General features: G+C 35.9%; 2 protein-coding genes across 2 annotated transcripts; one reads left to right on the plus strand and one right to left on the minus strand.

The window, feature by feature from the left end:
- The first annotated feature begins 1,262 nt into the window (after positions 1 to 1,262).
- LOC127951624 (coronin-1A) lies at positions 1,263 to 9,083 on the plus strand. Its single transcript, XM_052549613.1, has 11 exons — positions 1,263 to 1,463; positions 3,037 to 3,240; positions 5,160 to 5,282; positions 6,193 to 6,322; positions 6,538 to 6,719; positions 7,169 to 7,288; positions 7,368 to 7,472; positions 7,585 to 7,730; positions 7,838 to 7,895; positions 8,411 to 8,626; positions 8,706 to 9,083. Exons 2-11 carry the CDS (start codon positions 3,043 to 3,045, stop codon positions 8,793 to 8,795), a joined length of 1,368 nt encoding a protein of 455 aa, XP_052405573.1. The 5' UTR covers positions 1,263 to 1,463; positions 3,037 to 3,042; the 3' UTR covers positions 8,796 to 9,083.
- A 58-nt stretch (positions 9,084 to 9,141) lies between these two features.
- LOC127951630 (claudin-4-like) lies at positions 9,142 to 12,566 on the minus strand. The gene is made up of 3 exons (XM_052549621.1): positions 12,471 to 12,566; positions 10,565 to 10,697; positions 9,142 to 10,015 (listed from the first exon to the last, which is right to left on the minus strand). The coding sequence occupies exons 2-3, from the start codon at positions 10,694 to 10,696 to the stop codon at positions 9,512 to 9,514; spliced, it is 636 nt and encodes a 211-aa protein (XP_052405581.1). The 5' UTR covers position 10,697; positions 12,471 to 12,566; the 3' UTR covers positions 9,142 to 9,511.
- Positions 12,567 to 13,894: the final 1,328 nt, after the last annotated feature.

Genomic DNA, 13,894 nt, shown 5'->3' on the forward strand with positions numbered 1-13,894 from the left:
GGCACATTAGTTCCCAAGCAGAATAAAGGACAGGTTGATTATTGCTGATTAGCGTTTGTATTAATCTATGATGTGTCCCTGTTTGCGTACAGGGACATAAAAATAAATTAAAAGTGATACGTGGACCAAGGATTTCTGAGATTGTTCATTTGAAGTAAAGGATCCTAATATTTTGTCCACAACAATATTTAATGAGGTTAACTTATAACTCCTTGTGGTTAGTCTGCACGAGATCAACAAGCTTGTTTGCTTTGCGGCCGCTATAAATACAAAATAAGCATTTGATCTACGTTAGAGCGTCTGAGCGCTCACAAATCTTTCTGCAGCGTCGTGAGCAGAGCGGCAAGAGCGATTTTTGATGCTGCAGACGCCGGCGATGTGAATGCACAGTTAGGCTTCGGTTATGGCTGTAGTGTTGTTGTGAAAGTAGGGGCGGAGCATAGAGACTATGCCATTTCTCGTTTGTTACTCTAGAGTAGACCAATTCACTTTATTGAGGCATACTGCCCCCATCTGGTATGGAATGTGGAGTATGACTTGATTTTTTTGCCAAACATTACAGATGGCACCTTTAATGAGGAAAAAAATGAAATTAAATGATTTTAGCAAATGGCTGCAATATAACAAAGAGTGGAAATTTTAAGGGGGTCTGAATACTTTCCGTACCCACTGTATATATAACTCTGCTTATTAAATCTGTCACTTTTGAGAAATTGACCCTAACACTTATAACTATAGAGTTAATAGATATAAATATACAAATATATAAAATTTATTTATATGATTGGAGTTCAACTGAAAGTAAAAGTGAGGAAAAAAAGAAGAATATATAATAGTTTATTTTATGAATTATTTAGGCCTAATAAATAAAATCATCAAACCCAAATATCGGTAAACTAGTTACCACCAAACTACATATTATAAAAATATGACAAAACATAATAAATTAACCTCTTTCAAACAGTATAAGTAGCTTTCACAATATATATTTGAGATAACAAAAATTCTGGCTAATATCATTACCAAATTGCAACAATAATTGCATTATTTACAACATTTTAGCGGAAAATATGGTAACAGGTAACAGGCATTTACTTTAATACTGAATTCCACTGTTTTAGTGTTGACTATTGTTAAAACACAGCGTATGAAGTTCAGATAAACACGTCGGCCAAACCGCAAACTTTATGCTAGCGAACGTCACGTTTGTGTTGCTATGACCACGATGAAGTGTGAGATAAAGCGAGGTGCAGCTTCATGCCACGTAAATCACTTTAAAAGGAAACATAAAGCAAGGACACCTCCCTTTCTCATCTCCATCTCAAACTCTCACTTCCTCCTTGATTTAGAGTGAGCTCTGGCCGCAGCTGCTGGCGTTCACACACTCCTCTCCATCTGTCAGCGTCCAGCGTCTCATCCTCTCGCCTCAGGAGCCAGAGTCCCTCCCAAGCCACAGTTCTCAGGTACAGTCCCCCGTCCCATCATATTGTGTGTTGTGCTCCTGTCCGGTGTTATTGAAAACGTCAATAACTTTGCATTTTTATCTGCGTCTCAAGACCTAGTAAGCTGACTAACTAGACTGCACACTGGGCGCGCCTCAACGAACGCTTCCACACTGCCTAAAATACTGTTCAGATCAACAGGTTCTGAAACAGCCCTAAACTTCCGCTCGTTCATAATAAATTACGTTTTTACTCAGTTTACTACTGTTTTCTATATTATTATTTTGTCATTGTTACATTTGTCGAGCTGCCTTTCAGAACTGTTGCAAGGCACGTTAAAATTTGAGGAAGTTTAGTAAGAGAACTAAACTGTATTTCCTTGATAAAGATGAGTCCTGCATTGTATTGAATAGAAATAGTGCAGCCTATATAAGAGTTTGCTCTCATATCTTAAGCTTAGAAGAAATGATAAAGAACTGTAAACAAGTATTTTAAGCCACTATAATAGTAGTAGGCTAATAATCATTAAACTTAGAATTCTGTCATATACTTACTCGCCTTCATGTCAATCCAAACCTGCATGACTTACTTTCTTCCGGTGAACACAAAAGATGTTTGGCTGAATGAATCTCTCACATTCACTTTACTGGATGAAAAAATACATGAATGAAAACTAATGGTGACTAACTGCAGTTCAGTTTCTCACATTTTGCTGTTCAACATCTCCATCTTTGTTCCAAAGAAGAAAAGTCACAGGTTTAGAACAACACAAATGCAACCTGTAGTAAATCACGCCTTTACCATCCATTTTATAATAAATTAACAGGATTTAAACAAAATATGTTTTCTTTTTTTTTTTTTCTTTTTTTTTTTTGATCATGAGGAAAACATTTAGCAGTATCTTCGAAGCAGGTAGAAATAACTGTGTTTTATGTGTTTGTGTGCAAGGATGTGGTGTAACTGCAGTGCTGCAAACCTCCTGGGCTGCAGCAGTTGCTGTGCTGTTCATGCTCTCTGTGTCTTTTTAACGCTCTAATGCACCTTTCATTTTTCACTTTATTTTACTGAGTGCTGTGAGCATACAGGACATCAGTGATGCACTGCAAATAAGAGTGATGATTGTTAATCAACTAATTAAGCATATGCACAAGACTGCATTTGATATGGCAATGAGAACGGAAAAAACTGGGCAACAAGGGTGCGAAACATATGAGAAGGGGGCATAAAGCAAAATGCTTTATTACTAAAACCTGCAGGCAAAGTGGCATCAGACTTTTGAAGAAGTAGCCCAAGCATTTCCTTTTCTGTCACTTCATGCTAGTTTCCTTCCTCTTTCTTAGAGCTTATTGCCTAAATGCAGTTTTAAACATAGAAAGTTAAAAATAAAAAAAACGTTGAACAGATGCATTCTCTTTAGTTTTCACTCTTTTGATTTCATATCTGTTACTATTTGTAAGGAAGCTTACATTCAATCAATATATAATCATGTAGCTTATATGAAGATGCATATATTTTAAGATACACAAAACTTAGTGATTAAATGTAATGATTTTTCCACTTGTTTCTTGTCTCCTCCTTCTCTGTCTTTCCTCAGGTCATCATGTCTAGGAAGGTGGTCAGGGCAAGTAAGTTCCGCCACGTCTTTGGCCAGGCGGTGAAGGCTGACCAGTGCTATGATGACATCAGGATCTCCCAGATGACCTGGGACAGCAACTTCTGCTCGGTCAACCCTAAGTTTGTGGCCATGATCGTGGATGCCAGCGGTGGAGGAGCTTTCATTGTCCTGCCCCTGAACAAGGTGCATCCAGATAGCATTTCAGACTCATTAAGCCCAAATTAATTATTTAATGAATTCAAATAAAGTCTTTATAAAACAAGTGATGTATTGTATGTATAGTTGGACTGAATTAGTCCAGACTGATAGTTTTAGGTCCAACTGTAACTTGTTACCTGCTTCAAATGATTTTCCGAGGCCTTTGAATTTTGAACCGTAGACATGTCATGCTGTGTTTGTCTAAATAAGGAAGTTCAAGGTTGGGTTTCGTATGTATGTGTCACCAGACCTAGCATCCCTTCTCTTTATGCTCTCTTGCATCTCGTTTTTGCCATATTTGGAGTGTGCTGCTGTCAACTCTGCACAGGATGTGGTGACAGCTTGCAGATTGAGTGAGTGACAAAAACTATGAGAAAAGGACAGCTGCCACTTAGACTTGGTGTGCCTGTTTTCTTAGTGTGCTTCCTGGGCTTGGTTTAAAATTTGAATATGTACTTTTTACTTCATAATGCTTTATGGCTGAAAAGTGCTATGTTTTCAAAATGCCTTTCGAAAATTAGCAGAGGCTGTTTGCATCTCTAACAGAAAGATGGTGGAAACATTTTCTTCTTTCTCTTCCTCTTTTTTTCTGGGTTGTGTAGTTTGTTTATTTCATTTGTTTTTTGTTTTGTTTTTCATCTTCTCTGTCCATCTTCTCTGGTCCTGTTTCTATATGTTGCTCTCTCTGCACTCCTTATACTAGAGGATGAAAGGGAGTTCTGTCATTTTCAATCTGCTGTGCATCTTACACTCTGTGCATTGCTCAATGCCAGCCATTGTTTCCCAATGAACAGGAGAATTTGAGTCAAGGCCTTTTATTTTGTTCGGGTGGCTTAAGGAGATTTTGAAAGCTCAGTTTTGACAATGATCTGGTTTTGCACAAACTTGTGGAGTTCACGCATGACATAAAGAGGCTGCACAACATGATAGAAATACTGACATTCATTTTTTCAAGTAAAATTTTAACTCAAGTTGACATGCTGATAATATAACTTGTCATTTGTATTTTTGTATTAAATTAGACATTAATATTAAACTAGTAGTCTCAGATATTTGGACCCCATTGTAAAAGAAGGACGAATCTTCTGGAAAAGATTTAAATATCTATTTGAAATTTTTAAGAACTTAAGCCAACAGTCACTTGATCTTACAATGGTTAAATTATCTTTAGACTAATATTATTTTAATAATAATTATATACATTAATATTTATTCATATTTTGAATTTAGATTTTAATTCTTTATAATTAAAATTTTATTCAAGTTTTAATCATTAGTTTTTTTATTTCTATTAGTTTTTATTATTATAATTAGTTTTAATTTATGAATTCATTTTATTTAAAATGTAACTCAAAATAAAAAAAATAACTTTATTTCACTTTTAGTAATTTCAGTACTTCAACTTATTTTCTTTCATTTAGTTACCAAGGCAAGATTTCTAATTAGAGTTTTTTCATATTAAGCTTTATTTTCCATTAACAGTGGTTTTATTGAACAACAACAATGCTTTAGTCAAGTCATAAATCACTAATATTTCTTAACTTATCACTGCCCTTAAATTTATATTAATAGTAATAATAATAATAACAGTTTATAGAAGAATTCTGTGCATGGACTTGCACACAATGCGATTTCGGCAGAGTGAATGTGCTCTCTGTGTGCATGATGGGAACTCTCTAAACGGGTTAGTAGTTACTAGGCGGAGTTTAGCTGAGACAGACCCCCCTCATCTGCCTGAGATCTCTCCTGCTTTTTCTGCTCTCTGTCTCTCAGAGATTTTGAGTTGACATTCTATGTTTAGTCTTTTTGAATGTGTTGTGAATGGGTTTATTTGGGTATGTTTGTGTTTTCCACCCTTTCAGTTTTCCTTAATGACCCATTCTTCCCTTTGATTTGTGTTTTAGACGGGTCGCATTGACATGTCCATGCCCACTGTCTGTGGTCACACTGGGCCTGTACTGGACATTGAATTTTGCCCACATAATGACAACATCATTGCCAGTGGCTCTGAAGACTGTAGTGTCATGGTGAGTGTTAATCAATAATAAATTAATTACTTTTATTATAAAATTGTGTACAAAACAGTTCATACTAGGTTTGCTAGTATGATGCTGTATGAATTTGTTTGCCAGTTTAAAGAGGGAAAATTGTTAATGAAATGTACTTATCTGATACAGTTCCAATATCCTATAATAAATAGAATAGCCTATTTTTCATACATTAGAAACATGTATAATTGAACTTCCTTTATTTTAATATATATATAACAAAAATATTGAACAAAAACTAATAAATCTAATGTAAAAGATCAGGAAATCGGGCTGCATACTTAATTGAAATTAAACTGAAATCACAAAATAATTTGTTTTAGTAGTAAATAATTAATAAATAGTTTTTATTTCCAGAAATGTCATATTGCTGTTCAAATCACAATATATGCCAAAACATTTGCTATATAATTTTTAGTTGTAAGTCATGCAGCTCTCGATATAAAGAGTTTTAAAATGAAAACAATGGAAATGAAACACTCAAAAATAGATTAATGTTTTATGTTTACTTGCTTGCCATGTGAACATTAGCCGACATCAGATAACCGTGAGCATGCAAATGTGTTTTTAATTTATTGATATATTAACTTAAATTCAGGGGGTACTTTCAGTGAATATTTTTCTTCTAATGTGTTTAGCTGACAAAGAAGTTTGAGAACCCCTCCGAATCCCTTGAGAACCCCAGTTGCACAGCAAAAATTACCCCTTAGCACTACCTAGTGTTGGATGGCAGGTGGTGCTAAGGGGTAATTTTTGCTGTGTATGATACAGCCATCATTAATATTATTGTTTGAACACATTGACCATACTGGTGTGAAAAATATAACACTATGACAAGTTTAGCTCACACTACTTATAATAACATAAGGTCAATGTTGTTATGTAATAGATCTGGGAGATTCCAGATGGGGGTCTCATATCACCACTGAAGGACCCAGTTGTGAAGCTGGAAGGTCACTCTAAACGTGTGGGCATCCTCAGCTGGCACCCCACTGCCCACAATGTGCTAATGAGTGCAGGTAAACCAGCATCAGCCACCCACTCAATAGCCAACACCTATAAGTTTATCCATTCGTTCAAAAAAATAGAGGAAGTTGAAATGGAATGATGGCACCCTCTGCTGATTTTTCACACACACTTCTTTATACACATATACATTTTCTACCACTCTGTCTCCCTATGTCTTTTATTTACCTTGTCGTCCCTCTCTCTGTCTCTCGTTTTATTTATGCAGGATGTGATAATGTGGTGATCTTGTGGAACGTAGTTCATGGAGAGGCAGTGGTGCGCATTGACTCAATGCACACTGATCTGATCTACAGTGCCTGCTGGAACAGAAACGGCTCTCAGATCCTCACTTCCTGCAAGGACAAGAAATTACGAGTGATAGACCCCCGCAAGGGCACCCTCATCTGCGTGCGTGCATGAATTCCCTGTAATAAAATTACAAAATAATGTGAATAATGCTGAAAAAACGAATGCATGGGGCATAAATAATCAACATGGCTGTATTGTTTACTGTTCGCCACATTGATTTTGTTGTCCCATCCAGAAAGTTCTTGTCTTGCAATGTCAGGATGCACGTGTTGCTGTACTTAAAAGATCTGAGCAAAATTCCCAAATATGCCGATTCCTTTTTAAACGGCTGAATTTTGCTGGTTAAAAATTCACTAAAAACAGTAAATGCTACCACATTTTTTTCCCTTAATTTGTACATTTTAAGTTCAGTGAACATTTATTTGAAGTTGTGAACATTTTTATAGTGTTCTTTTCTCTTTCTTGTATGTTCCTTTCTGCCAGCTCATTTACTGTCACGTGATTGGTCATTGCTCATGTGACCTCTTTCTGTGTATATGTGTGTTCAGGAGAAGGACAAGCCTCATGAGGGCTCCAGGCCAGTCAGAGCTGTGTTTGTGTCTGATGGGAAGATCCTGACCACCGGTTTCAGCCGCATGAGTGAGCGTCAGGTGGCGCTGTGGGATCCTGTGAGTACATTGTGTGCTTCGAGGCTCTCTTTTCAGTTTTACAAACAAGTGACTCATAAAAGTGTGTTTGTGGTTGCAGAACAACTTCAGTGAGCCCTTGAACCTGCAGGAGCTGGACACCAGCAGTGGGGTGCTGTTACCTTTCTTTGACCCTGACACTGGTGTGGTCTACCTTTGTGGCAAGGTAAGAACATAAGAAAGGCATTCAAGTTTTGAACCAAGTTCAGATTGTATGATCATGAAGAGATGTTTGTTTATGAAGTAGGATCTTTTAACCAGTGTATATGGTTTGACAGGGTGACAGCAGCATCAGATACTTTGAGGTGACGGACGAGGCCCCATACGTTCACTATCTCTCCATGTACAGCAGTAAAGAGAGTCAGAAGGGCATGGGCTACATGCCTAAGAGAGGCCTGGAAGTCAACAAGTGTGAGATTGCAAGGTAAACACATCCATCCTTTCATCCTGGCTTATAGTGTACTTGCTTTCTCTCACAAACATACAAAAGGTCAGCATTTTAAATTATGGATTATTGCATATTTATTTTAGGTTCTATAAACTCCACGAGAGAAAGTGTGAACCTATTGTAATGACTGTGCCTCGAAAGGTAAGTTCTTCCAAGTCAAAATCAGCTCAATTGTTGTCAAAGATTTTGGGTCTGTAAGAGTTTTTTGTCTGAAACAAACTAACAGATTTCTATTTCAAATAAATACTGTTAGCTTCAACTTCTATTCGTCAAGTATCACATTTTCCACAAACATGTTTAGCTGCAAAACTGTTTTCAAGATTGATAATACTAAGAAATGTTTTGAGCAGCAAATCGTCATATTAGAATGACTTCTGAAGGATCATGTGACACTGAAGACTAGAGTAATTTCAGCTTTACCATCACAGGAATAAATTACATTTTCCATTTTCAGCATGGAGACATAAATGACATACCCAAAATTAAAAGGTTGCTGCTCATTTTTTTTTTCTACTAGATCAACATATGTTCACAAATCGGACACTTCAAAGTTTACTGTTCAGAAATGAGAATTACTCAGACTTTTATCATAATAGAGATATAACTGCTTATTTGTTCCACTGTCTTAATGTGGCATTATTTTTTCTTTGCTTTAGTCTGACTTGTTTCAAGAAGACCTTTACCCCGATACAATTGGTCCAGAGCCGTCAGTAGAGGCAGATGAATGGTTTGCTGGTAAAGATGGGGAACCCATCCTGATCTCCCTGAAAGATGGTTTCGTGGCTACCACCAAAAATAAAGAGTTCAAAGTCATCAAGAGCTTGATGTCCACCACAGCATCTTCCTCAAGCAACCGACAGTCTGACACTGGGGTAAGAGAACACAGGCAATCCTCTGCCTTTAATGCCTTTTATTTTAAGTGTGTAATTGTTCATTCTGTTTCATATACAGGACGTGCAGGGCTTGCAGAATGAGGTAAAGGAGCTGAGAGAGATGGTTGAGCAGCTGACCAAGCGAGTGAGCGAACTGGAGAGCAAGTAGCTGAAGCGAGACCCCAGGTTTAAAAGTAAAACACAAATGGACATGTAGAAGATATGCAAATAATGAAATCGAAGAAGGTGCATATCGGAAAGAACATTTTGTAGAATTATGTGAAAAGTTTTCATTGGATACCATTCTGCAGTCCATTTCAGACCAAATTTTGATCTTCAGGGATTTCACTTTCTTAAAAAGAATTTTTTAATGTGACCAGATTTATTTTAAAGCCCATTTTAATATATGTTTTATAGGATTTGAAATAAATGGCAGTGTTATTTTAACAAAGATTTATTTATGTGTCAAAAACTCATGTTCATTCCACACACACACACACACACACACACACGTCTTAAATCAGTCAGTTTTATTGAAAATAAAAGGCAATTGAAATGAGTATGACCTAATACACACACAAACACCATATCACAATTTTACAGATTAGTGTAGATTCCTGTATCCTAAAAAGTTCTTGAAAAAACACAAAAGAACTGAAAGTATTTTGGACACAAGCTAAGCCCATCCCTGAATTTGAATAAACAAGTGCATTGTTTATTAACAGCTTAATTAAGAAATTGCAGCAGTACACCTTTAACTATGTAAAACTAATAAAAAGCTTAACGACACACCCACTATAAAGACTACTTGCTAACATAGACATGATATATTAACATACTGCCACTTCAATTCCTGCGACTACTCCTTCGTTTAAGCCATTTTATCTACACGTAATTCTTGCTTGGCGCAGAGGCGCTGTTGCTGTAGTATTTGGCGGTTCCCCCGGATCCTCCGGAGCGGGGTCTGCTGAAACAGCACAGCAAGCCTCCGGCCAGCAGGAGCAGGACTCCTCCTCCCCAGCCCACAAAGATACAGGGACCCAGCTCTCTCTTATTAGACTGCGGCACCAGTGGATTGTTGAAATCGCGCACGACATTATTAGCGGCCCAACTGACGGGGATGATCAGCAACAAGCCGGCGAGGATCATCCCAATAGCGGACACCAGACTCACTTTGGGTTTGACTTCTTCGTTTTCGATGCAGGTGGTGAAGTCGGCGCCGGCGCACAGAAGGAGCAGGGACAGGACCGTGAGCATACAGCAAATGATAGTCATGGCACGGGACGCCTGAATGTCAGAGCTCAGGATGAGCAGTGAGTCGTAGGATTTACACTGCTGCTGTCCTGTACTCTGCTCCACGCATTGCATCCACAAGCCCTCTGCTTGAACCTGTGTGGCAAAGGAAAAATATCAGATGAACCTTCCCGACCATATAATTCAATCATTCATTATCCTTAAAATGATTTATTTAGTCCATAGCAAAATGTTGTAATCGTGTTACAGTCTCCTTCTTTCTGTAAAGTAGACTATGCCTGACTCATTACGTAATCGAACATTCGAATGATTAAATAGGTTACTACACCTCTTGATGGCTATAGATATAAAAACACCTATCTGTCGGTCTGTCTGTCTAAGCAGCTTTTTCTTTTTAATATTTCGAGTTCTCATTATACTTTTACTTTGTTTTAGTAATTTCGGTGTTTTTTTTTAAGGCCTATAGTTGTTTTTGAAAGTTAATAGGTTTAAATAGGCGATATTAGCATTAACTTATTTTGATTTAAATTGGATGCCAAGGCAAAGCTTTTAAAGTTTGTCATTTAATATTTACATTTCAGCTTTATTTCATTCATTGAAAACATTTTTTGACAATTAACAATAAAAACACTTATGTAAATGTAAAGCAGTAAATAAAAAGTAATAGGCTTAGCAATTGTTTACCTGTGCAGTGATAATGTTTTCACCAATGAAAGCAGAAACCTTCCATTTTGGAACAGTAATGGTCACGATTGCTGCAATGAGGCCGAAAATTCCCAGTGCCATACACACGATCTGTACACCAGACGAACCCATTCTGAAAGAGGAATAAGGGAGATTGAATAATAATAATAGCCTAATAACATACATTATTTGCATGAAAAAAAAAATATTGATGCTCTGCTCTCAGTTTGGAAATGAGGTTAAAACTAAAAGAAAAATAAACAAAAATGGCAAAAGCAGTGAAGTGGTTTATAACCCTTCCTGTCTGAGTCATAAAAGTGGTATATTTTGTAAAACATGTTCTAGTCTAGTGCTTATTTGTTTCCACATAAACTCAGTTCCTCCTCCCTTCAGACAGGCCCATGCAGGAATTTGGATTTCAGAGCTAGCAGGAAAAAAAAAAAAAACATCTCTAAGATAACCCATGTCATAAAGCAAGCCTCAAGTCTCAACAGGTCAGAAAATCTGTTTTTGCTACATTTGTTATGTAACTGCCACACCCTGAGAGGGGTCTCAGGTGCTGCTTGTTATTCTATTGCTTATTCTATTCTATTAAATCTATCCTACTTTTATTCTTTCATTTCATGATCTCACAGTGGTTAGCACTGTTGTCTCACAGCAAGAAGGTGCCCAGTTCAAGCCCCAGCAAGGACACACTTCTAGAGTTTGCATGTTCTCCCTGTGTCTGCGTGCTCTGATTTCCTCACACTGCAGATTAGGTTAATTGAACACTCAAATTGTCCCCAGATTGTGTGTAAAGACAAGATTTGTGTACGGATTAACTGGTTCTCGCTATGAATATAGCCATAGATGCTGGATCGGTGTTAAAAAATAAGCAAACAAACTATTATTTAATTTCAGATGTAGGAAAAAAACACTGAACACCATTTCAGTGAACAGCCATATATATATATATATATATATATATATATATATATATATATATATATATATATATATATATATATATATATATATATAATCTTTATATAAATATACACACTGGCCTCCGAATGTCAGGCTTTTTATTCATGTCGAGCTCACTGAACTTCTCTTATATATCCTCAGGGTTTGCTCTTGGCTGATTCATAAAACTACTGTTATAATGTATGGACTGCACTGAAGTCCCCGTTCACTGAAATGTCTTCCTACACCGCACTAATAAAGCGCAATGATTGGTGAGAGCTAGAGAAGGTGACCAGGTAGTGCGTGGGCACCAGCAAAATAAATAACGGTAATTGTAGCTGTTTTTAGTTGACGGTGAATCATTCAGCAGCTCGATTAACATGCTGTCCGACTCCATCTACGCAATGATAATTCTGCTCTTAACTGAGCTAAAACCATGAATGAGTCACAAATTTTGCTTCTTATGCCTGTATATGTGCTATGATGTCCAGGTTAAACAATATTAACAAAAAGATAGAAGTCCATAGTGAAACCCAACACCTTTTTTTTAATATGCAATGATTTATATGTTATGTTACAAAAAAAGATAACATGATAAATATTAACAATGTAATACACCTAACAAATAATAAGGTTATCATCCATATAGTCATGGATATCAGCTAGGTCTTCCTCTAAATAGTTATTAGACATCCCAAAACAAAAAGGCACCGCCCTGTAAGCTCACGTAATAAGCCTATGTGAACATCTGTAATTGATTTTGATTTATTATTGATTAATTAAAGATTTATGGCTTCATTTACTTTTTTATTTCACATGAAATATATTTTTAATTTGATTTATATGATTTTTTTTAAACAAATCATTTAACATTTTACAAACTTTTTTTTAACCTTTTTAAAAAAAATGTAACCCCGCTGTTTTTTTAATCCACAATCTTTTGCAAAGAGAAAATCTTTACCTTTTATTGTAGTTCGCTCTTGTTTCTGGTCGTAGTCTTTTCTCTTGTGCTTTAAGTTAGTCTCCCACCTTACCAAACGGTCCCCTCTTATGAAGATGGTGTTATACCAGGATGCTTTTGTAGAGGAATGTACTGGGTGGGGTCGAAACGACAGAGGCGGGCTAGTAAAGGCCAGACTGGACTTGTTCTTTTTCTCCCTCCTGCTTTTATTACCTCTTTCTATTTCATCCTCAAAGTGTTTACGGAGAGGGTCTGTCTTTGATATTTTTCCTTCATTAACAAAAAAAAACAAAACAAAACAAAGGTTTTCATAAATAATTAACTTAAGTGATAAACTAGTTCTGAATTTGTTTATTTATTTATTTATCTTTTTGATTTGTTCAAAATGAATGGCATTCATATATGAACACTGATCTTATTTTCACACAGATCACATAACCGTTGCATTACTAAATGGAAACATCCGTTCTTGGAAGTCGAAATCAAGATAATATGAATCATACGAATCTCGCAAACATCTGTCGTTATCATTATGACATCTCAAAAACAACCTCATATGCTTTCCTCGTAAGCTCTGTCCAATAACAGTTGAAACCGTACATGACGAATAGATACTATCAAAAGTTAGAGTGGGTGGGATTTATATTGCAAAACCTCTGGTTGTGCTAAAGTGGAACTATTGCAAATATACTTCAGGTACACTTGAAATGTCTTGCATTTAAAGACCATCATACAGAAATCATTCAATTCTTATTAATAATTATACATAAAACAAATCTTAGGCTTAATATGGTGTTTTGGAAGGAATGTTTTTATTCTAAATCGGAAGTTTATTACTTGGGGAATATTTTACTTTTATAGAACATGTTTTCCACAGGTTTATTTTTATTTTTAATGACTAATTCCATAGTTTTTTTATACATATTTAAAACAACAACAACAACATATAACCATGGTAACGTGGACCATGGTTCTACTTGTTGTGACCTCCATCTTTCAAACACTAGTCAGTTAAACTCTGCATTCTATGTAAGAACTATAATAAATTACATTAGGGCATAGGATAACTTAACAGAATAGATTTAATAGCTTCTTTCTGTGTAAATGTTTAGTTCTAAATTAATTTTAATCAAATGTTAATTCAATAAAAGCCTAATTAAAGATAAATATCAGTGTCTTATTTAAATTAGATGTTAAATATTTACAAACGTTTCAGTTCTTAAATGGATAGTTCACCCCAAAATGAAAATTGTCATAATTTACTCATCATCATGTCATTCCAAACCTGTATGAATTTATTTATTCTGTAGAACATAAAACAAGATAATTTGAGAAATTTAGTATTTTTTATTTTTATTTATTTATTATTTTTTTGTCAATATAAATCAAGCGTAACCAGAATGATTTGGTAACATTCTACAAAA

This window comes from Carassius gibelio, chromosome B2, assembly GCF_023724105.1.
Source record: "Carassius gibelio isolate Cgi1373 ecotype wild population from Czech Republic chromosome B2, carGib1.2-hapl.c, whole genome shotgun sequence".
NCBI classification, from domain to species: domain Eukaryota; kingdom Metazoa; phylum Chordata; class Actinopteri; order Cypriniformes; family Cyprinidae; genus Carassius; species Carassius gibelio.

Coding starts and splice junctions, on each gene's coding strand:
- LOC127951624 (XM_052549613.1), top strand. CDS start 3,043: ATGTCTAGGAAGGTGGTCAGGGCAAGTAAGTTCCGCCACGTCTTTGGC. Junction 5,283..6,192: donor CTGAAGACTGTAGTGTCATG/GTGAGTGTTAAT, acceptor GTTATGTAATAG/ATCTGGGAGATTCCAGATGG. Junction 7,473..7,584: donor TGGTCTACCTTTGTGGCAAG/GTAAGAACATAA, acceptor ATGGTTTGACAG/GGTGACAGCAGCATCAGATA.
- LOC127951630 (XM_052549621.1), bottom strand. CDS start 10,696: ATGGGTTCGTCTGGTGTACAGATCGTGTGTATGGCACTGGGAATTTTC. Junction 10,016..10,564: donor AAAACATTATCACTGCACAG/GTAAACAATTGC, acceptor TTTGCCACACAG/GTTCAAGCAGAGGGCTTGTG.